Genomic DNA, 24669 nt, shown 5'->3' with positions numbered 1-24669 from the left:
CACCAACATGGCACAAGTATACATATGTAACAAACCTGCACGTTATGCACATGTACCCTAGTACTTAAGGTATAATAATAATAAATAAATTAAAAAAAAAAAAAAAGAAAGTAATATTCGTAATATATTCTGAAGAAATCCAAATTACTGGAAACTATGTGTTCTGAAAAACACATAATGAGGAATACTATACTTTCTTGTATAGTTCGAATGACTTACTGGCTAAATGAAATATTCACGATTAGTCCTAAACTTTTAAAAGTTGATTACATTCTACATGTATAGCATTGATAAGATTTGAGCAGTGAGTTAATGTCAGGTAGATGTATTAAATGATTATGTGTTCCGATATTTGTCAAAGAAGACATGTAACCAGTTTAAGTGGCATAAAAACTAGTAATGGACAAAGTGTAGGATATTAATTATTATTATCTAGCATTTATTATTTGCAAAGCACTGTGCTAAATTACTTACAGATATTAATTTCTTAAAGCCTCACAACAGTCATACCAGGGAAGATAGCACCAGTCTCAGCATCATGTAGATGAAGGGTTTCCATGGGAGAAATCAGAGAGAAAATGACCAGAAAAAATTGGGGCGGGAAGGTGGAGCTGAGAATATGTATATGTATGTTGTCACAGATTCTTAATTTAAAAAAATTAATAATAGATCATTACTAAATAACTGGTATTTTTCTTGCCTTTCTAGCCTCTACAGATAATGAAGAACTTTTACAGTTTCCACTGGAACTGTGTTCAGATTCACTTCCTTCTCATCCTTTTCCACCAGTTAAAGGTTGGTTAAGTAAGGGAAAAAGCAAACACAAATCCTAGTTTCTAGTTCCTTTCACTGCTTCTTCATTATAGGCAATCTTACTACCTTGAGGTGAAAATGTATCCTTCATTCCCTCATTATATGTTTCTTCATATTCATAAAGGGGATAAATTAATGTTCCTCTTATTTTAATTTCTCAAGTAATTTCATTATAAGGTATTAAGGTAATTTTTCCTGTGATATTCCACTCTCATACCTTAATGTGTTAAAGTTTTATTTTCAAAGGTTTGGATTTCCCACTGTAACTATTCACACATAGAATACTTGATATTTATATTATATTTGGTAAGTTTTTTCCAGCAACAATTAAACCTTCACAAAAAGTTTTGGATTTTCCTGGACAACAGAATGCTTTTTTTTTCAGAGGATATATGAAGAGGTTTTGAGTGGGAGTAGTACAAGTGAGAAAGGGATGAGCTTCCGGTCTTTGCTGTGGCGATAATTGAAGAACATTGTTATGTACTTACATAAGACACTGCAATTTTTTTTTTCCGGTGCAAATTGATAGCTCCTTACTTTAATAGCAATAAATCTATTTTGATCTGCATAATCTTTGGAGAAAAGTGGGAGGTATTGTTTTCCTTTCTCATCTGATTTTAGTATAATTTTTATTACAAAAAAATTAAAATTACTATACCTTATTTTGTAGCATTATGTATTAGATAAATATAGTATGTGTTTTTCACTAAGTTTGTTTTGAGAAATGATATAGTTATTTGAAATCAGCTATTCAACTTTTATGTCTTATAATACAATGGATATTATTTTATGATTCCTACTCGTTATTTGATACCAAATTATGTATAATACAGAATAGTTTTATATTCACTTTACGTATATGTCAACAGAATCTTTATTAAATCAGTACAAAGTCTGTTTAGTAGATAAATAGATCTTGTCTTATATTTCGAAGATGAAAAATAAGCTGCTTCCAGATTCTGAACTTTGTAACGTGGTAACTGTGATCCTTTTTCCCTTCTGTCATCACCTAAAATTCTGATTTAGAACTCCATAGAGAATTGTAGCATATGTCAATATCCTTGAAAGAATAGAGAGGAAAAATCAAATTCAAAGGGAATGTGAGTTCAGATTTATGAATTAAATACAGCTTCCAGGCAGAAAGCAGAACTGTCAAGAGTCTTCCTTGGGCCAGGCCTGTTGGCTCATACCTGTAGTCCCAGCACTTTGAGAGGCTGAGGCGAGAACATTGCTTGAATCCAGGAGTTTAAGACCAGCCTGGGCAACATAGTGAGACCCCAACTCTACAAAAAATAAATAATTAGCTGCATGTGGTGGTGTACACCTGTGATCCTAGCTACGAGGGAGGCTGAGGTGGGAGGATTGCTTGATCCCAGGAGGTTAAGGCTACAGTGAGCTGCGATTGTGCCACAGTACTCCAGCCTGGGAGATAGGGGGAGACCCTCTCTCAAAAAGAAGAAAAGTCTTTCTTGAACTCACTATACAGCAAGTTTTTTTTTTTCTTTAACATCTACTTTATACAGAAATTTGTTTTTGTTCATGGTTAGTTCCATATCACTTCTAGGTATAATTTCATTTATCCTTACATCCTTACCCTGCAATAGGGGCCAAAAAAAAACCCCAAAAACAAAAAAACCTAAAACCTAATCAACAAAGGTTTGATTGATTGTTATTCTGTAGGAAAAGGTATTTGTGGACTTGGGGTCCCTGTTAACTCTGTTTTACTATATTGTTAATACCTACTGAATTTTGCAGAAGATTAGATTTAAGCTTTCTAAGTTTGACTTGTCTATAAAGACAACTTTCCACTTCTGCAGTAGCTTTCAAAATGTTTTCAAAGGAATTATAACTGGTGCTTATGTGATCGTTAGTATGTGGTATGCAAAATGATACTTTGTGAACTAAAAAACAAGAAAATAAGAATTTGAGTATAGTAAGTCCTATTTGAACAGTACCTAAAATATTTGCAACTCATTTTAGGGAGAATGGAGAGGGACCATGAGGTAGGTTGGAAAAGCAACCGACCTGTGTTTTTCTCTCAGTTCTGCTGTGGATTAGGTGTGAGAACTTGGACCAATTGCTTAACCTCTTTGAGCCTCAGCTCCTCATGTGTAAAATGTGAAAAGATTAAGATTCTCTCTAACCTTTAAAATTCCTCAGGTTTCTGTAGTTTATGGTTCTTCAATTATTAACATATTCCTATTTTTGAAAAGTAAATCAAAAGCTAAATTAGTCCTCAAGGTCACACTGAGCTTCTGTAATTTACATGTGTTCAGCTGGGCGCGGTGACTCATACCTGTAATCCCAGCACTTTGGGAGGCCGAAGCAGGCGGATTGCTTGAGCCTAGGAGTCTCTTCTCTACAAAAAATACAAAAATTAGTCATGCATGGTGATGTGCCTGTGGTCCTAGCTACCGAGGAAGCTGGGTGGTAGAATCACCTGAACCCAGGGAGGTTGAGGCTACAGTAAGCTGTGATTGTGCCACTGCACTCCAGCCTGGGCGACAGAGTGACCCTGTCTCAAGAAAATAAATAAATAAATAAATAAATAAATAATGATTTCAAATAACTTTTAATCAATTAAACCAATAATTTTAATTTTAAATTCTGCTCCTCTGAACCATAGAGGTTTGTCAGAGGTACCTCATGGCCTTCCAGGAGGCAGGGTGAAAGGGAGCAGAGAAGGATGGGATTGAGGGTAGGTGTCTGGATCCCCTACTTTTCTGAAACAGCAGCTTTGATTCCATGTGTTTTTATATCCATCTTCTGTATGTGATTTCACTTGAAGAAAGGGTCTCAAAAAGTTTGAAAACCATTGATCATGCCACCCTTTATTGTCATCATCATCATCATCAGACCATCACATCTAATACTAATATATGTAAAACTTTTTATACTAAGTGCTTAACTGTAAAACCTATGTGCTTTTCCTTGAATATTGCATTGTAAAATCATCAGTAAACACTTAAAAGTATATCTGTACCTTTCTGTCAATATTTCTGTAGTTTTGTGAATTGTGGTTTATGTTCCATGCTTATTTATTGTCTTGTGCTTCCTCAGGTCTTTTCAGGAGGACATGGGCTAAATATAGTTTTTAAAGTTATCTCAAAATGTTTTGGAAAATTTGAGAGTAAGATAGGTTTTGAAAAGGCCTGAAAAATATAATAGAGTCTTAAAAATGGAGTAATCGAGTGTTGTAACATGACAGAAGGCAATGTCTGGAAAAATTTAAGCATTGCCATTTAGTGGAAATAGGCAGGAAGAGAGGAAGGTAAGAGTGTTAAGGATAAATGCTCAGAAGATTTGTCTGCTTTATAAAATATGCATCCATAAGAGGCTTAAAAGTCAATTACTAATGCTGATAAATAAAAGTATAGTTTTTAAATTGTTTTGTTAAGTTGAATAAGCTGATAGCTTTTTTTTTTACTTTCAGTAACTTTGAATTCCAGTTTATATTTCATGTTTTTAATCACAAATAGGATGATTGTTAAAATTTTTTATTTCCTTTTATATTGGCTAGGGGATTAGTCTAAGCATAGTGTGTTTATTAATACTTCCATCTTTTTACTTGTAGATAAACCTTTCATTGTCTTTTTGTGTTATTGAAAATGGGTGAATGTCATGTAAAGAAATGTTCAATAATGTGTATCTTATTTCACTGTGTAGAGTAAGCCTCGGCCTGAATTGTCCATCCATGTTCAATTTTTTCTTTCCATCGTTTATTATATTTGGTTTTGTTTTTAAAGGTAACAAAGTAGTTTGATGTATGTCTCAAATTTATGGTTGATTTGGTGTTACCTTGCTGGTTATCTTGATTTTTCTGATTTGATATATTAACTGGTGCTGAGCTTAAATAATTTATTAAAGGATAGATGATATGATATCAACATAAATTATTTATGTTTATACAGGAGTGTGATATGAGAAAAATGATAGCTATAGCAAACTTTTAATACAATTTTCATGTTTTTTTCTCATCATTGATATCCAAACCTGAGTTTTTCTCTGAAATGATTTTCAAGAGACTTTAAAAATAATGTATGGATGGATGGGTGGATAGATAGATAGATAGATAGAAAAAAAGAATGAGCAAAATGGGGGGAGTCTGGGTTGAGGTAATCTGGGAGAAGAGTAAAAAAACACCGGCAAGATTTTTCTCATAGATTTCAGTTTATCTCAAGAATTTTATATATGTAATTTTTATAAAAGGTTAGCATATTACTTCAGAGAAATATTTAAAGGCTTACATCTTGAGCTATTAGTTGCTGTATTGTAAGGCTTAAGAACTTAGATTAGACAAGTGTGTATAAATCATATACCACTTTAAATATATTTCAAGTTCTTAAAAAAATATTACCTAAGGTAGGATAATAGTTTTCATTAAAACACTGATCGTTTAAAAACTAAAAAGGTTTAATTAAGTCAATTTTAGTTTTAAATACCGTTGAGTGAAACTGTATAGAAGATATGTATATATTTTTAAATACCCATCTTGTTTCCTGCTTTCCTTTTGCTTTCACTAGAGTACTTTCCTCATGTTCAGTGGCATAAGCTATAGGCTAGCAGGAATACTCTATTCATTACATTAGCTGCTGACTGCTGTGGCAAGCATAGGTTAAAATTTGGATTTCAATATAAAAGAAAACAAGTTGGCTTATACCCACAATACATTATACTTCAAAATTGGGTGTCTACATCAGAAGTTTTTTATTGTAGGCTAGAAGAGTTACTTTTTCTTTGTTAAACCAAATTAGATTTTTTTCTTTTTAGAGACAGTCTCTCTCACAGATTTGATTTTAAAATAGTTTAACTGTTTGAATTTAATGTCTTGCTAACATTATTTTAAACTAGCAATTAGAAGTGTACATTTGTAAAAAATACAGAAGTTATCTTTTACTTTTCCTACCAACTAACGGTTTGAATTCTTATGACTATATATAATTCCTTATACTAATTAACAGCATTTTTATATATTAATAGTCCATTGCATGTCTGTTGTTACTATTTTAAAAAAAAATACATTTTGTCACTATGACCAAGTGGCAGCAACAATAAAAAGCTGCTAAAATTCTTGATGTTATTGGATGGCCAAATAATCAATGGCAAGTTTTAAAAGGAAAGAGATGCTCGGGGGAAGAAAATGCAAAAACCAGAAACTAACTAGAGGAAAATCTGTGAAAAACTCATCCAAGAAATGGGAAGGAAGGAAGGAAAGGAAGGATGGAAAGGAAGGGAAGGGAAGGGAGGGGAGAGGAGGGAGAGGAGAAAGGAAAGGAAAGGAAAGGAAGGAAGGAAAAAAATTGATGGAGAAGTAGGAATAAAGAATCTTTATCTCAGTAGCTTCTTCAAGGCAGCTTGGGGACAGTGAAATCCTTGGTTAGAGGAAGAGGGAGTAAAAAGCAAAGAAAAATTGCATTGAGTTACTGACAGAAAACGGATTATGTGGAAGAGAAGCTATAAAAGATAGGAGTGAGAGGGGGATTGCATGCTTGGAAATGGAAGCAGGAAAATGTAAGAAGCAGATTGAAGAAGAAAGACAAGTGGTTTAGGATGTCGTACACCTTTAATTAGAAACTTAAATGACCCAAACAGGGAAGTTAATTGTCTTTGTTATCTAATATATCTACTACCGAGGTATCACAGTTGAATTTTTCCCTTGTAAACTGTCCAAATTGAAGCTAGTTTTATCTTTAGGTATGCCTTAGTAATTTGTAACTGTAATATGGCAGTTTCCTTATCAATTCATCAGTATTTGAGTATTGTTATAGATCAGGTTGATACTGAATGTTTAGGTATATCATTTGTCTACCCCAGTCATGAAGTTAGATTTTATACTTATAAAGCATAACTAATCAATGCAGTGATGGAAATTCCTAAAGAAACATAAAACCCAGGTTTGATCATAATAAAACTGAGAATGTTTAAATAGGAAAATAAAACATAAATTATAATGACTCTCAATTTTAATCTGCCAGAGAATCATTTGTAGTAACTGTAGTTAACTTTTGTAGTAACTAGTTAATCATTTATAGTAACTTTTTTAGTTTTAATAATTTTTAAAAGACATTCAGATAAGATTTTCTCGAATATTTTTTAATTATTTAGAGCAAAGATGATCTGTAAATTCTAATGATATAAAATGGGTAGTCAAAAAAGGTACTGATCAGTGTAGAAATTTATTACTGTATTTATCTTTGTTTGGTACTACTGTGACAAAACACTTGAGACTGTGTAATTTATAAAGAACAGGCATTTATTGGCTCTCAGTTTTGGAGGTTGGAAGTCCATTATCAAGGTACTAGCATCTGGCTGGGGCCTTCTTGCTGCGTTATCACAGGGCAGAAGGGCAAAAAGAGAGCACGAGGAGGTCAAACCTCCCTTTTTATAATGGCACTAATCCCATCCATGAGGGTGGAGATCTGGCCTAATCAGGCCTTAAATGTCCTACTTTTTTTTTCTTTCTTTTTTTTTTTTTTTGAGATGGAGTCTCCCTCTGTCGCCAAGGATGGAGTGCAGAGGCACAATCTCAGTTCACTGCAACCTTTGCCTCCCGGGTTCAAGTGATTCTCCTGCCTCAGCCTCCCAAGTAGCTGGGATTATAGGTGCCTGCCACCATGCCTGGCTAATTTTTTTTTTTTTTTTTTTTTTTTTATTTTTAGTAGAGACAGGGTTTCAGCATATTGACCACGCTGGTCTCGAACTCCTGACCTCAAGTGATCCACCTGCCTTGGCCTCCCAAAGTGCTGGGATTACAGGCATGAGCCACCGTCCGGCCTTTTTTTTTTTTTTTTTGAGACAGGGTATCACTCTGTCCCCCACGCTGGAGTGCAGTGCTGCGATCTTGGCTCACTGCAGCCTTTACCTCCTGGGCTCAAGCGATCCTCCCACCTCAGCCTCCTGAGTAGCTGGGACCACTAGCACCCCCTCGCCTGGCTAATGTTTATATTTTATCGTAGTGATGGGGTTTCAACATGTTGCCCAGGCTGGCCTTGGGCTCCTGAGCTCAACGTACCTACCCACTTCAGTTTCCCAAATTGCTGGGATTACAGGCATGAACCACTGCCCCTGGCCAGAATGTTCTACTTCTTAGTACTGTTACAATGACAGTTGAATTTCAACGAGTTTTGGAGGGCACATACATTCAAATAATTACTGCAGCTAACAAATACCTTTGCCATTGATTACGACAAGTTATTTAGAAGAATGGAAAAGTCTCAGACTTTAGATGCACTGGAGATTGTCTGTTTGAGGGAGGAAGAATCATTTTTGTCAATAATGTGCTCATTTCCACTAAATTGCTTTTAACCTGGGTTAGTTTCCCTCTCACACCACTAGACACAGGGCTTGTTAAATATTGCTAGAGTGCACTAGGGGAATAATAAACCATAGCCCTGTTTTGCTTTGCTAAGTTTCTAGGGTCATTTATTTGGGGCTTGCAGGGTTATCACTTAATGGTGACTTTTAAAAAAATGCAAAATAATCTTCTTCTTGTATTAAATGGGAAACCAAATTATAAGGGAAGTGGACTGTTGTGTGGCTTGAGACCCTGCAGCTAGAAGGGAGATCTGACATGAAAAGCATTTGTTTCAGACTCTTCCATATAGATCTACAAATGGCACACAACTGAGCACAACTCAACAAAGTCTGAAAGACTTGAGGAGATTTCTACCCTTGAATAATGAAATATGTTGTTTTAAAATTAGTATTAGCCTAGAGATTGCATATTGTTTTATTTCTTTTAAATCAGAACTCCCAGTTTGTCAGTGAGCCAGACTGCATGTATCTGCAGTACCTTCTCTTTTGAAAAGCCTATCACCTGAGAAGCCAAACTCTGATCAGGAGGAGCAGAGGACCTGGGAGTTTGAGGTCATCAGACATTTGAGGTTTTCAAACCAGTCCAAGGTGCTGATGTCTCTCTGCTGCTGGGACCAGCTGGCCTTGGGCCTCTTGGGCCTTTTTTTTCTGGGAGAAAAATCAAGATAGCAAGCATGTTAAAAGATGAACCTGCTCCCCCTAAGTGAAATCAAAATCTTCTCCCTTAAAAACTTTGGTTTTCAGATTTTTATTCAGATACATTCATATTTGAGGGCAGGGAATAAACATTTTCCCTCCCTTTTTTCCCTCTTCACCCTTTATAAATTTTGTGGGGTAAAAGTAATACATGTATATCGCGAAAAATTCAAATACTACAAAAATCATATAGTCCTGAATAAAGCTCCCTTCTCCATTTTCTTCCCCAAGAGGCAACTACTTTTAACAGTTTGCTGTCTGTCTTTCAAAGATACTCTATTCATCCTTTTTAAAAAACACAAGTATTTTACATATCATTGTGTACCTTGTTTTTTCCACTTGATATTAGAGATGGGAACAGATACTTAATACATACTCAGGTAAGCTCTTTCTTTGTACATTTGCCATTAAAATATACGCAGTTCCTACTAGGGAATTCGATATTACTCAGATAATATCAAGGTATACAAAAGATTTTAGTTTTAGTGATTTTTCAGAAATTTTTAAGCCATTCCTCTTTCCCCTGCAGTTTAAAAAAATGCACGGAATTCCTAATACCAGCTATATGTTCTGTAATTCTACACCAACCAAATCTATACTGCACAAGACATATGAGAGCCTCAGGACCCTCTCGGGATATGTAAGTTAGGGGTAGGACAGTTGGTGTCCCAGTCTCTCCATTGAGTCTGTTTCTGTGCTGAGTGTCCCTGCAGATCAGGTAAGCCTCTGAGTGTCAGCTCTGTGCTGGTCTTTCTGTAGGTCTCATCTCCTAGACTTCCAAAGTCCCTCAAGATCCTGAATCAGGAGGACTTTTCCTATCTAGATCTCCAGTCAGCGAGCATGATGGTCAGGGCATGTCCACAGCATGGTATCCTCACAGGCCTTTCGTGAACTCCACCTGGTGATCCCTTTTATTTATCAGCTCTGTATATGCTGCAGTATTAGCTAGTGGTCAATTGCTTTATAAAAACTGTGGGCCAGGTGTGGTGGCTCACACCTATAATCCCACCACTTTGGGAGGCCGAGGCAGGCGGATTACCTGAGGTCAGGAGTTCGAGACCAGCCTGGCCAACATGGTAAAACCCATCTCTACTAAAAATATAAAAAAATTAGCTGGGCGTGGTGGTGGGCGCCTGTAATCCCAGCTACTTGGGAGGCTGAGGCCGGAGAATCACTTGAATCTGGGAGGTGGAGGTTGCAGTGAGCTGAGACCGTGCCACTACCCTCCCACCTGGGCAACAAGACTAAAACTCCGTCTCAAAAAAAAAAAAATTGTGTTGGTGGGTCGTGGTGAGATACTTGCATTGGATTTTCAATTAGCAGCAATATTCTATGGTAGAAACATTCTGTACAAATAATGTTTTGAAAAGTTTTTAAAATTAATTTCAGCATGTTATCAAAAAAATCAACACATTAAGTAGAAATTAAAAAATTGTATCTATCAATTTATCTATACTTAAACTGGCCAACCGAAATTATTCTCAGTGCTATTCATGAGTTATTTCTAAATTGGCAACACTATTCTTTTAGTTGTAAAATTCTTTCAAACAAAACTTTAAATATTCTAATGTGGGTAGAACATGAGCATTAAAAATTATGAAGTTTTTTTATAGTGCTATTTAAATTTGTACAATACCTTAAATACCTGTAATAAAAAATATCAGGGAAAATTCTGGATGCTACTGTTATGAGGTTACTGGAAAGGCAGTGATACTGCCTGGGATTCCTAGTTATCTCTGTGATAACTCATTTTTTAGTTTTGCAAAGTCTTGATACCGCCAGAGGGAGCTGTTGATATCGAAGTCCTTGAATGAAGAAGTTGGTGGTGAGGAGAGTTAAGACTAGGGAGCAGCTTATGCTGATCTATGAAGCATAATCATTATCTTGTCTGTAATTTTTAATCTTACAGGCTCTTCCCCGCAGCAAACATTTCCCCTCTATGTTTCATTTCAGCTATTCTTCCCAACACATTGGCCCTTTTCTCTGCCTGGTCTCACATCCTGCTTTCATCATACTCACATTTGTTACTATGTTTATTATTTTCTTGTGACTATGAAGTTTCTGAAACTTTTTTTGTGTTATAGTAAGCAAGTAGTCTCCTTTGGCATGGTATTTATAAACTGAGCTAGTTTTCATGTGTCAATAGAAACTGCATTTTAAACCTAAATGCTTTTATTTGGTTTGCTTTTGCAATGAAGCCATAAAGATTTCCTTCTATTCTTCTGGCTTATAGAGGTATTAACAAATAACAAAGAAGAGGTACTGGCTTGTACTTAGCATCCGAGCTAATGTTGTTCATATTGTCTTATTAGAACACCTGGAGAGTGCAAGTTCTAACTCAGGTATACCAGCTGCACAGAGAGGTGAGTTTGTCTAATTAAGCAAATAGTCACCAAAGGTGTAAAATTCTAGTTTGGTGGTGCATGAAATTATAGACATCAAAGAAATGCACTGGACAATATGGCATAGACACCAAAATCTGGCTTTTTTTTTTTTTTTTTTTTTTTGTAGGTAGAATATGTTCTTTTAAAAAACATCAATTAAACTAATATTTAAATTTTTTAGTATGTTAATGGTTTCCCAGTTTCTAAGCATAAAATTTTAGCTCCTTAAAATTTCTTCCCAGCTTAGCAGTGGTAAAAGTTATTCTTTTAAAAAGGGGGAACTTGTGAGGCTCACACCTGCCCCAACCCTGTATTATCAGAGGCTTCATTGCCCAAAATCAGACATGGAAACAAAACATTAACAAAAATGGCCCTTTGGTTTTCCTCTTACTGACTGTAGAAAGAAGATATTTTAATAACAGATAAGTCAACTAGTAACTTTTTAAAATGTGTTCTTCAACATTTGATTCTCTCTCTTTTTTTTTAAATTTTAGGGTAAAACTAGGGAAATGAATTATTCACAAAGTTTTGATTATAAAATAGGAACAACTGAAATATTATAAATTAAGAAGAGTAGGAAATAAAGTTAGTTAAAGCGCAGTATGTGGTCCTTTCACTGATATTTATGTTAGACCCCAATCAGGCTCTCCCTAAGAGACCACACAACTATGACATCACCAAAAATGCTCAGCCTGCTAACTGAGAACTTGGTTTTGGACAAATCAGTGTCTAAAGCTTGACTCTTTACTATCTCTCTTATCTGACTTGAAAAGGACCGTTCTTTTTCTGAGTTACAGTTAAATTACATCATCGAAAGGAGTGTTAAGACGAGTAAGAGACATCATCCATATTTTTTTCTTTGTTTTTTCTTTTGTTTTCTGTCTGTGTTTTCAGCAACGTCAGTTGATTACAGTTCCTTTGCAGACAGATGCAGCAGCTGGATAGAGCTCATTAAACTGAAAGCTCAGACCATAAGGCGTGGATCAATTAAGACAAGTAGGCGGATGTTTCTACCACATTATGATAATCTGAGAAACATATCCCTGATTTCCCAGTGGTAAAAGCTAGACCTTACTACCCAGTAATAACATTGCCAATCCATCATGTATTAGAGTGTGAAAGCTGCAGACTCTAAGGGTCATTTAGGAAAAGCTTTTGAAAGGCCTTTAGATTTATTAGTTTTACCTATAGAATTGTGTTTTTAAAATTTTCCTTTTTGTGCAGGCATTTTTAAAAGTATATAAATAGATATTATATTGTTCTAGCTGAAAATAAATTACCAACTCTCTTATTGAAGAGACATTCTTCCAGGACCCAAGGTACTATTTAGTATGTGGCATCTGTTGGTTTTTTAAGTGTGATATGCAGAGGGCTAAACGAGTAAAGAATTTCTGGAGAGAAAGTAGTTATTACCTTACTGCTAGAATCAGAATCATTACTTATATGTTATCTTTACCCCATGTGTTTTGGTAAATTTTGAGGTAAATGTATTTGAGTGAAAGAGCTTACTGTATATTAGAAGGGGAAAAAACTACATTTCACAGGAAATAACATAGGATGTGAAACCAGCCAGATCTGGTTCTGAATCCTAGAAGTGCCATTTTAATAGCTATCAGACCTTGGGCAAGTTACTTAACTTCTCTAAGCTTCCATTTCCTCATGCATGAAATGGGAATGATGATGATAGCCTATATTTCTGGGTTGTTGTAAGGATTAGATATATATATGTCTGTCTTATGGCAGTTATTTAATAAGTGGTAGCTATTGTTTTTTTTTGTTTTTTTGTTTTTTTTTTTTTACTTTGTAAACAACCAGCTTTTAGCTAGCAGAGGTCATTGTGTTAAGCTTTTAAAACTATGAGTTGGTTTTCAAAAAGGTTTGGAAAAAGCAAATATCTTACAATTAGATAACATAAGGTTTATCTACAAGTTGACAATGATGAAGTCGTCTGAAAAAGATGGAAAAATTGCGCTGGGAAATATAACAACTTTCACACTCTCCTTGTAATAATTTGTTCCTACAGCAGATAATTTTAATGCTCTGCCGCTTTTTCTTTTTCTTCACTTTATAACCAATCATTGTGTGTGTAGCTATACTGCATCAACATTTTCTTTTGCAGGAATGCCATTTTTCTTCCAAAAGAATTCCATTCCAGCATTTCCTCTCATGTTTTTCTGTCTCTCTTTTTTAATTGCATGCAGTGCATGATAATTTCTTTTCTTTCATGACATGGCTTAGCCTCACAGACAGCTGAATGTTGTCACCACTTATTTGGAAACCTCAGGGAATAATTGTGTTACCAGCGTCTGTTCTGAATGTTTTCTCCTCTTTCTCCAATTTTAGCCGTGACAGTTGAAAAAGCAAGTCCAGTGGGTGATGGAAATTTCCGGAATCGTTCTGCTCCACCTTGTGCAAATTCCACAGTTGGGGTTGTTAAGATGACACCTCTTTCTTTTATTCCTGGAGCAAAAATAACTAAGTATCTTGGGATAATTAACATGTTTTTTATTCGAGAGACTACTTCTCTTCGGGAGGTAATTTTATAGAAGTTATTTCATTGTTTTTTTGAGTTTTCTCTGATTGAAGATTTAGTAACAAAACCAAACAAGTTTCAAATTGTTATTTTTTGCCAAAAATAACTTACAAATATTTATTTATATTTTAATAATCTATCTGGATTGAGTCTAGAGTTTATTTCATTTAGCAGCTAGGATTATCACAAGAATTGTGTCAGTTTTAAACCTATTTATTGTTAAAAATCTTAGAACCTTATCATATAGTAAATAAAACAAATATCTGTGTTCAAATAGAGGTTTAAAATAGCCCTGAAAGAACAGCTTCATTTTCTCAGTAATTTAGCAACTTTTGACAGATCACATTTAGAAATAATAGAGGACTCTATTATGGATATATGTCTAAAGAGATACTTTATGTAATTTAGCTCTGCTGTTTCTTCCTACTGAGAAAGGAATGAAGCTGCTCATCTTTTACTCTCTCCATTAGTGTATGAGGATGACATTTCTTCAATCTTATCTCACACTGAGTATCATTAAACTTTAATTTGGTTTTTAAATAACAAGTTGTAATATTTTACTTGATGTGGAAAAAGTTCAGAATCAGAGTCAGCCTGTTATATCTTTTATAACACAGGAATTTAAACTTAAAAAAAATTATATAATGTCATATGTTAAGGAACAGGGGCTACCAAGCAAATTAATATTGTGAATAGGGAAATTTTTTAATTACTGAAGTGTGACATCCAATAATCTTTTCAAATTTTACTTTAGCTGCAGTTTGTATTTTTAAAAAGTATATTCATTATAAAGACGAATAAGGCACACTTAGCTGTGCCCTTTTTCACCAGCAGTGTTTCTATACTTTCTTAGGAATAACAGCCTGCAGGCTATCTTTAATAACATACTCACCATCCTGCGCCTAGCACAGTAGCTGGCACAGAGTAAACACAATATGTTTTTGTGTAAATGAATGAATAGCTTCTGACAGATTATTTAATTACTTAGATGGATGTTTTCTTTGAGGTAAATTAGGCCAGGCATGGTGGCTCACGCCTGTAATCTCACCACTTTGGGAGGCCGAGGCGGGTAGATTGCTTGAGGCCAGCAGTTCGAGACCAGCCTGGCCAACATGACAAAACTCCTTCTCTACTAAAAATAGAAAAATTAGCCAGGCGTGGTGTCACATGCCTGTAATCCCAGCTGCTCGGGAGGCTGAGGTACAAGAATTGCTTGAACATGAGAGGTGGAGGTTGCAGTGAGCTGAGATTGCACCATTGCACTCCAGCCTAGGTGACAGAGTGAGACTCTCTCCTCCCCCCAAAAAAAGATAAATTAGTTTTTATATCACTCTTAATTATGTTAAGATGAAAAATAAACTATCAAGATATTCTCAAAAACCTTTTGATAGAGAATTAAAATAGATGATACTTCTCTACATCCATTTACATTTGACAAAGATTTGGTGCGAAAAGCTGGCATGTATTATGAATTAACCTTTCTACTTGCTCTTGGTAGCACATGGATATTACACTATTTTGAATCCATAAAATTTTATTTCCTAAGCCTTCTTGACTACTTAAGCTCCCATACCTCAAAATGTTGCTTCTTGGTGGATTTTCCTTCAACAGAAACTTATAATATTAACTGTGTAGCACAATATTCCAAATGTGTTAATTGCCTGAGTTGTTTCCTTACAGTTAATTAATATTTTTTAAATTAATCCTCTACAGAGCTACTGTGTCGTCAGAATTTTTTGATTTAATAAACAGGAGGAAATTGATAAAAGTCAAAGAAAAATATACTGAACTATGATTGAGTTGGAGGCAGGCTGAAGCAACTCCCTTAATTCCTTAACTACAAAAAGAGATATCTTTACAAAACTATATGTAGTATCCTCAGGCTTTTCAGAAAGATGGATTTTTCCCCTTCCAGTTTAAAGTTGGAAATTTCCTCCTAGACTGTAAATAAGTACAATAGAATTTGTGGAAACCTAGGTTGAAAAGCATTTTAAGCTATTGACTAGCCTTTGATTTCTGTTTTCCTTGTTTTTGAATATGGAAAAAGTACCCTGAACTACTGGATTTTATTTCCTAACAGTTATGTGTAGAATTCTTATTATATGCACCTGTTGAACTAGATGTTAGCATATAGTTGTATGCAAAACAGATACAGTCCCTGACCTAATGGAACTTACAATCTAGTAGAACTGGAGCATGGTAGACAAAAACAAATAAATCATATAATTAGTATCTAATTACTAGGGAGAGTAAGTAATATAAAGAAATTGAACAGAGGCTATCAGAGAATGTAATAGAGGACTTCAACTTATAGTTCACAGTCAGAGAAGGTATCTCTGAAGACATTATAGGTAAATTGGGACCAAGGAGTGAATGAGTTGTTCTGTGGAAAAAACAAAAAAAAAAACTGAGTGAAAAGTCTTCAGGAGCAACATGTGCCAGTGAGCCTGAGGTAGGAAAAGTGCTTGTGCATTTGAGAAACTGAAAAAAAGGCAAGTTTGATTGAACACGGTTCAGGTTCAGAATGAGAGATATGGATAGCAGGTAAGTTTTATTGTTTAGGTTTATCATCAATTTGTTTTAATGATGATGAGCATGATTTAATGGAGATATTGAAGGTGGAGGCACAATTTGAATTCTTGCCCTGCCATTACTTACTAGCTGTTTGATCATAGCTAGTCATGGGCAAGTTACAGATTCTCCGGGCTTCAGTTTTATCATCTGTAAAGTAAATGTAGTAAATCCTTGCCTGGACATGTGTTCAGTCAATGTTTGTTCATTCAGTAAATCCCCATTGTGAGGGAAGTTTAAGTTATTTGGTATATTAAGATAATTTAGGATGTTTTAATATATATTCTTTGACATTTTGTATATATTCCTATATCCATACACATGTATCTATGGTATGATTTTCCTGTGTGTTATTATTTAGGAAGGAGGAGTCAGTGGTTTTCTCCATGCTTTTATTGCTGAAGTGTTTGCAATGGTGAGAGCTCATGTTGCTGCGTTAGGAGGGAATGCTGTTGTCTCCTACATAATGAAGCAGTGTGTCTTCATGGAGAATCCAAATAAAAACCAGGTAAGATGCAGTTAAAAATTCCTGATTGGCGGGAACCTGAGAATTTCTTCCATGGCTTCCTACCCCTAACCCCCTCCAAAAGAGAATTGCTCTTTAGAACCCTTTGAGTCTAGATGTGTAAGACATTTTAATGAATTTCTTAATAACCACGGTCATACATAGTCACAAGTCAATACATGCTATTTCGGCATCTCAGGTAACTAGGTATTATTATTAATCACGTCTGGAATTTGTCCTCCTGAGTTACTGTCTCCACCCTCTTTTTGGTAAGTGTTTGGAATACAGTGATAGCTAACTGAGGAGAGCTAAAGATGTCCTTTAGTTTGGACTATGATGCTGTCCAGTTTTAGCTGCCTTACTAATGAAGAGTATATCATAGTGAGACCAAAGTGCTTGCTTATTTCTGATAAGTGGTGTATTCTGTTAATGGGGTTGAAAGCAGTTAGTTTAAATCTTAAAATAAATTTCTAAATTTTGTGTTAAGATAATAACTCACTTAAAATTGTTAAAATTTTTAAAAAATTAATTAACTATACTAAATAGCGTGAAATACCTTAAACACAGTTCTTCCCAACCTGCTTCTCTTGGCATATATCAAAAATCCTATTTCTGTGGTCCACTGGTATGCTGTGGTAAATGCATGAAGCTGTATGTGGCTGCTGGTAATTGGCCCTGGGTTTCTGACCCAGGTGACTCCCCTGAGAGCAGAGGGGATCAATATCTTGGTGGACACAGAGCTTAAGAAGCTCTAATATAGACTAATTACTTATCATCTAAGCAGGAGTAAAAATGAATAGGTGTGTGTGTATATATATATTTTTTGCCCCTACCTGTACATCTGGATAATTGTAACCAAAGACAAATCATTTAAATTCTTAGTATCATTGTTTTTTTCATTAATAAAATTATCTTACAGTGAAAGTGAGTTGTTGTCATAAATATAAAAGCAGTTTGATAAGACATTATGGAAATGCAAAATTGTTTTAGCTTTATTTAAGAGATAGGGTTTTGCCATATTACCCAGGCTAAACTTGAACTCCTGAGCTCAAGCGATCTTCCCATCTCAGCTTCCCTAGTGGCTGGGACTACTGGCACATGGCACCACACCTGACTGGTTTTAGTTTTATTTTGAAGTCATGAAGTTTAATCAATTTCTTCAGAAGGGTACTTCATTTACTAAGTTCTTTTCAGGTTTTCTTGATAGTTTACACATTTTCATAACTCATGGTATATTAAACTTCATTAAGAAGATGTTGAAGAAAAATAGTGATAAACAAAACTATGAGACAACCTTCTGATAAATTTTGGCAATGGCTAAGGCACGTTAGAGGGAGAAGGGAAGTTATGAAACATCCTAGGAGGATTTTTGGTAGATAATTGGGGCATATCTAAAGCTCAGTGAGGCTACTGCAGTTCTGGATTTGCAACCAGCTTATTAATAAGATCTGGAGTGAAGGAGATTGTGTGGAGTGGTCAAAAGGGGTACATGGGGAGAAGAAAGATTGAGAAAGGAACAGTGAGAAAGGCAGAAGGAAAACCAGGAGCGCTGAGAACTACCTATACACAGATCATTTGAAAGTGGAAGTGGAATGGAAACCAGGCACATCATGAGCAGGAGTGTTTGATACAATTTGGTATTATCTGGTCATAAAGAAAGCCATCTATTAGATCTTGAAATTATATTCAACTGGGTACTTCTTTGTAATAATTTATTTGATATAAGAGGATTTTCCCTAGTTTAAGAATCCTTTTTTGCTTCATTACTTTGTATTTGAGAATGAGATTTGTAGTTTTGGGTTTTTCCCAGTGTTAAATTTATACAACTTGTTCACTGACGTAATTAGCACCTTAACAAATGCCTCAAAATCAGCTTATCCAGAACAAAACTTATATCTGTGCCTCAGTTTTCTCATCTATGACATTGGGATAAAAATTGGGGAAATCATGAGTTAATATATGTAATGTGCTTTGTGCCTGGTGGATAGTAAGCACTGTAAAGGTTGTTACTATTATCTTTTAAATGTTTGTCTTCAATGATTTCTCACAAGACAGAGTCATGCTTCTTAATATGTCCTACAAGGTCTTCCACGTTCTCAGGTCTTCTACCTTTTCAGACTCATCTGTTGCCCCCCTCACCTCTCCTAACATACCCAAGACGTAGATTGAATTGTTTGGTTTTCCAAATGAACTGTGCATTTTTTTTTTTTTTTTTTCCCATTTCTGGTACTTTGTAGTGTTGATATTAACTCCATTTTGTAGGTGAAAAAACTGAGGGTTAAAAAACTTAAGTTTGGTTTGAGGCTATAAATAGAAAAGCTAGAATATACCCAGATTTTCCACCACCAGCCCTCTTCCTCTGTACCTAAATGATAACTATCAACGGCTGATTACCACTGAGGTGCACACATCATATCAGGTGCCATGATTTATGTCATTAGCTTCTCCCCCTACTTTTATGTGAGATCTTGCATGTACACAAAAAATGTAGAGAACTGCACACAGACATTCTTACAACCCTCAGCTTAAGAAATAAAGTATTAAAAATATGGTTGAAGCCTCAGTGGGCCTATTTCCTCTTCATACTGAATGAACCATCTTAATTTTGTCATTCCTATGCATGCTTTTATATCTTAAAAAAATTAATTGTAGTCTTATTTTGTATCTAAAATGTTTTAATATATTTTTGAATAGGTAGTACATGATTAAAAATTCAAAAAGGTATGAATGGAAAAGTCTCTCCTTGTCTGCTATTCCAGCCAGTCAGTTTTCCTCCCCACATGCAACCAAATTTTTCTTTTTGGTAACTTCTAGAGATGTAACACTCCAAACTATGTAACTAGAGAGATTTTATACATACAAGCAAATATATATTCTTTTATTTTCCGGTTTAATATAAGTGGTAGCTTTACAGTACATACTGCTTCTCAGCTTGCTCTTTCACCTGATTTTTCTTGGCAAGGTTTTCATTTCAGGACATAAAGATTACCTTTATGTTTGTCACAACCACATAACACTCCATGGTATACGTCGATCGGAATTTCTTTAATTAGTCCCCTACTGATAAACATTTAGGTTGTTTTCAGTAAATGTTGTGCTGATACATACAGTGCTACAAAAACAATGTGATACATAAGTGATTAGCACAAGTGTGAGCATCTCTGTAGGGAAAATTTCTTAAAACAGAATTGCTAGGTCAAAAGTAGTACCTTTGTAATTTTCATGGAGATTTCCAAAGTTCCCCTTCATTGAGATATTTTGCACTTTATATAAATATATAAGGATATATATAGTTATGTAAATGATTTTATATTGTATATGTCATTTTGCAAATTGCTTTTGTTAATTCATCATAATATTTACCCATATTGATTGAGCTTTAGGTCATTTTTCACTTCCATATAGTATTTCAGATATGAATGTTCCACAGTTTATTTTCATTTCCCTTTTGATGGGCATTTAGTTTGTTTCTAGTATTTTGCTAAACATGATGCAGTGAAAAGTCACTTATTAATCTTTGTTGCATACATGTCCAAGATTTCTCTAGGGAACACATATACATGGAATTAATGGATCATGCAGTGTGTTCTTTTTCTGCTTTAGGAGATGGTTCTTTTCAGGATGGTTGCACTTCCCACTGCAGTGTTAAGTATGTTGCTGTTGTCCCATGTCTTTGTTAACACTTGGTAACATCCAACTTTTACATTTTTTGCCAATATATATTAAGTGGTGTCTCGTTGTCATTTTAATTATGTATCTCTAATAGAGGGCTTGAATATGTTTTCATATGTTCACAGGAGCTCCTTGAGTTTTCTTTCCTGTGAATTGCCCTCTTGCCCTTTTCTCATTTTTCTGTTGGATTGTCTATCTTTATCCTAAAATTTAGAAGCCTGTGCTTTTTTGGCTATACAGCACTGCCCCTTGTGTAACAGAAGAGTATGAATGTGTTGAGTATAACTGAACCTGTCCTGTTTATTGTTCTTGTAGGCACAGTGTCTTATAAATGTAAGTGGTGATGCAGTGGTTTTTGTTCGTGAATCTGACTTAGAAGTGGTGTCATCTCAGCAACCTACTACCAACTGCCAGTCATCATGTACTGAAGGCGAAGTTACAACCTGAGGAAAATTAGGAAAAAAGAGTTCAACTAAATGAAATTCATCAATCTCTGTTATTTTGTCATTATCTTCTTAGACTTAAAATTGAACTTGAGATAAATAAGGAAGAATTGAGTAGATTTTATTTGCCTGGAGTCTTTTGGAGGCATGAGAATTTTCTAATCTTGACATTTTGTTTGCCTGTTCTAGACAGGCCCTGTGGGATCTTGACCCTTCAGTAAGTTAAGATAAATTTTTAAAAGAACTGTAGCAAAGATGGAACCTTTGTAATTTATGTTGATTTTAATAAAATCATAATTTAAAAAATGAAATGGGAAGATTGTCAGGAAATTAGGATAGCTACTGTAGTATAATTTAGAAAAACTAAGCAAGAGATTCTCCAGTTGTTAGTGAGTAAGCAGTCTGATTTGAGAAATGTGTGGGGACAATGGAGAAAAGTTTTCAAAAAACTACTATGTAGATTTCTGAATGTGTTTTATTTTGATGAGGAATTTGGTAACAACTGAAAGGGAAAAGTGCTTCAGCCATCTTTTGAAAACAAGTTAAAATTCTGGAACTTGTATCTGTAATACATCCTAACTCCTATAAAAGAAAATAATCTGTCATAGCTGGTGTCCTTTCACTGAAAGTTTTAATACTGTCTCTAAGGAGAGAGGAAAAGATTATTATATAATTTTATAACTGGCAATATTTGAGTTAGTATTTGGCTAAAAGAGACTTGACTTCAACTGGGATGAAAATGTCAGTGAATTTTGTTGAAGTAGTAAAAATACAGGTGACTTAGTAGGAACATAAAATTATTTTCTAATAAGATAATATTGCACTCCTACCAAATAAACAGGATTTTAGTAATATCTGAGGGATTTTTGATGGTGAGTTAGACTGTATTTGGCATAGAATTTGGAAATGTAACTTGAATGTAAATATACTGCAAAATGTTGAATGTATACATAGACTTCTTCTGTCGATGCCAAATACCTGTTGTAAATGAACCTTAAATATTACATTCCTCCTTTGCACAGTAATATTTCTTTATAACACTTATGATTTTTCCTCCCAGGACAACAAACTGCCCTTAAGAGTCATTTCTTTGTTATCACAGGTGTCAATATTTTTCTGTATTTTGTTTATAATTTTATTTTTTAAATAAAAAGTTTATAAAAATAAACTGGAATATTCCTAAATCTCTTTTTTACTTCCATCATATACCACTGTCAGTTTTCTGAATCACTTTCTATCTGATCATCTCCATTCATTTCTTCAGTCAACAAACATCTATTGAGCACCTATTAAATGCAAGGCCCTGGCCTTAATTTTGGAAGGGGTGTGTGTTTGCAATTTTGGCTCTTTTATTGTTTCAGGTTAGGTAGGTATTCATTCAACAACTATTAAATGCCTGCTAGATGGTAGGGCACAGTTTTAGGCAGTGAATGAAACACAAAAGTTCTTCCTCTCATAGAGCTTAAAGTCAGTGTTTACACAGGTAAGTAATTTGTAAGATGTGGAAGTGCAGTATTTTAATAATTGCTAATATTTATTGAATGCTTACTGTGGGCAGCCAGTCTAATAAAGGTGTTTTCGTATTAACTCTTTTAATCCTTATGGAAACCTTATTGTTAAGCACCAGTTTATAGTTGAGGAAGCAGAATTGAGAGTTTATGTGAGTTGCCCCAAAGACAGTAAATAGTGGAGCCAAGATTCAAGCACAGGCAACTTGGCTCTAAAACCTACACTAGTAGGTGAGAAAATGTGAGTGTAGCTTGAAATAGAGGTACTTCCCAAAGGAGACAGTATTTTAGCTCAAGTCAGGAAAAGTAGCTCACTGGAATTTGGTATTCCCAGTTTATTCATCCATCCATCCATTCGTCCAGCCATTTGTCCGTCGAGCAGCTGTTCAGTGATTGCATAGTGTGCTCCAGAGTCTTTTCTAGGCAAAGGAATAATACAGCCATTGCTAATTGGCTGTTTTGTGCCATGTTCTGTGTACGATAATTCATAAAACAAGCCAGGTGGGATTATCTCTGTTTTAGTATGAACAATTGTATACTCATGGTGAGACCCAGACTGATTTCTGTCAAAGCTGGAGTTTCCTTAACCACCCAGACTTGCTGCGTATTTGCTCACATGGGCCTGCTTGCTCCTGTGGGCCACCTTTGAAGCACAATCATCTGGACCAAGATTGGTTCCTTCCAGAAAGGCTAATGTTACCCAACACCCCAAGAGCTGCTGCTCTTTCACTATGTGTAGATTATCCCTGAAACATGAGTATCTGTAATGGACATGCTAGGACTTACTCTTTTGGAAATAGGCCAGTTTACAGCATTTACAGCAGGTCTAACATGCCCTTCATCTTTCCTCGCTGCTCTAAGGGGAAATGACTCAATTTAAAGGAACTCATTGTCCCACTTCCTCCACCTCCTTCTCTCCCATGATCCATTATCATCTGGCTTTTATCACCTGTTCCGCCCCTGAATTTGAACATGCCAAAGATAGAAGTATTGGATTGCAGTATTAAGTATTTGGCAAAAGTTTTTTTTTTTATGCATACAGCTTTTTCATAAGTGCATAAATGGGATTATATAAACAATGTTTAGAGTAGTTTTATTTTTTACCTTTTTGCCTGGTTTTCTCTTCTGCCCTATCACATCCCTTCCAATCCATGTTAATAACCAAGTGTGTATCTTTATATATTTTGAAAAATCTGTTAGATATAATTTAAATTCAACAAAATTCATCTATTTTAAGTGTGTAGTTTGAGCTTGGCAAATATACATCATGTAACCAAGTATGGAACGTTTCCATCACCAATAAAGTTCCCTGGTGTCCCTCCGCAGTCAGTCTACTCCCTCTTCCATGTCAATGGGATCTTGTGCTCGGCAACTTTCATTTGGCATAATGCTTTTGAGATGCATCTATGCATGGACAACATTTTTGGCCAGTGGGAATAATCGAGCTGTTTTGCATTTGAGTTTGCACTTTTTTTGTGAAAATCGAAATTTCTGTCGTATGGAGTTGACTTTTTCTTGTTAATACTTAATCTGCTGTGTGAGACAATTTCCCCCCTATTTTGTTGTCTATCTTTACAGTAACTTTTTACAATATCTATACTTTTTATTATGGACAGTGTGACCATCTTTCCTTCTTTCAGCTTCTTAGTGAAATTGACCTCTATGGGGGCTGTCCTTAAGCTTCATCAATTTTCATACATCTTGAATTGCTCCTATGTCAGTATGTCTCCATCAGTAAAAATTTACTATGTCTTATTTCCATAAATGTCATTACTACTTAGCCAGTTTAGCTTGAGTCAGAAGTCTGGAAGATCAAAACCTATCCTCTTTCCAATACGCCACCGAATCTCATGGCACCAGGTGCATAAAGACGTGGAAGCATAAAAATGTGTGTTGTGTGGAAGCAACACATCTATTTACAAACTGTCTTTTTTTCCTTTTTCCTTCAGAGGAGGGTCTTTTTCAGAGTACTTTTGATAATCTGATCTAAGCTCTGGACCTTTTTTGTCCCCCAAAATAAGCATACACATGAACTTTTGCATACTACTTCAGGAGGTTTATTGAAACCACTTCTTTGACCCCAGGATGAATAAGGAACCACGCTGAAGAAAATGTTAGGAATGGTTGGATAAATATTATCCTAAAAAGTTTGGTTTCTTTCTAATAGAAAAGTCAAGGCGCTATAAAGACTCAATCGCTCTCTCTCTCTCTTTTTATATATATATATATA

General features: G+C 35.1%; 1 protein-coding gene across 6 annotated transcripts in view; it reads left to right on the top strand.

The window, feature by feature from the left end:
* C2CD5 (C2 calcium-dependent domain containing 5) overlaps positions 1 to 22105 on the top strand; it is a 95742-nt gene extending 73637 nt beyond the window's left edge. For 3 of the 6 annotated variants that reach the window (XM_011974759.1, XM_011974760.1, XM_011974758.1), the window contains 6 exons: positions 709 to 795; positions 11136 to 11186; positions 12102 to 12203; positions 13551 to 13741; positions 16673 to 16819; positions 20804 to 22105. In XM_011974759.1, coding sequence (XP_011830149.1) covers positions 709 to 795; positions 11136 to 11186; positions 12102 to 12203; positions 13551 to 13741; positions 16673 to 16819; positions 20804 to 20935 — 710 coding nt within the window. In that variant the 3' untranslated portion in view covers positions 20936 to 22105. The remainder of the gene's footprint in view (positions 1 to 708; positions 796 to 11135; positions 11187 to 12101; positions 12204 to 13550; positions 13742 to 16672; positions 16820 to 20803) is intronic. The other 3 variants (XM_011974757.1, XM_011974762.1, XM_011974761.1) reach the window with 3 other exon arrangements.
* The last annotated feature ends 2564 nt before the right edge of the window (positions 22106 to 24669 follow it).

This window comes from Mandrillus leucophaeus, unplaced genomic scaffold (assembly GCF_000951045.1).
Source record: "Mandrillus leucophaeus isolate KB7577 unplaced genomic scaffold, Mleu.le_1.0 Scaffold1486, whole genome shotgun sequence".
In the NCBI taxonomy this organism is placed as follows: Eukaryota; Metazoa; Chordata; class Mammalia; order Primates; family Cercopithecidae; genus Mandrillus; species Mandrillus leucophaeus.
This window is presented reverse-complemented; position numbering and strand designations above follow the sequence as displayed.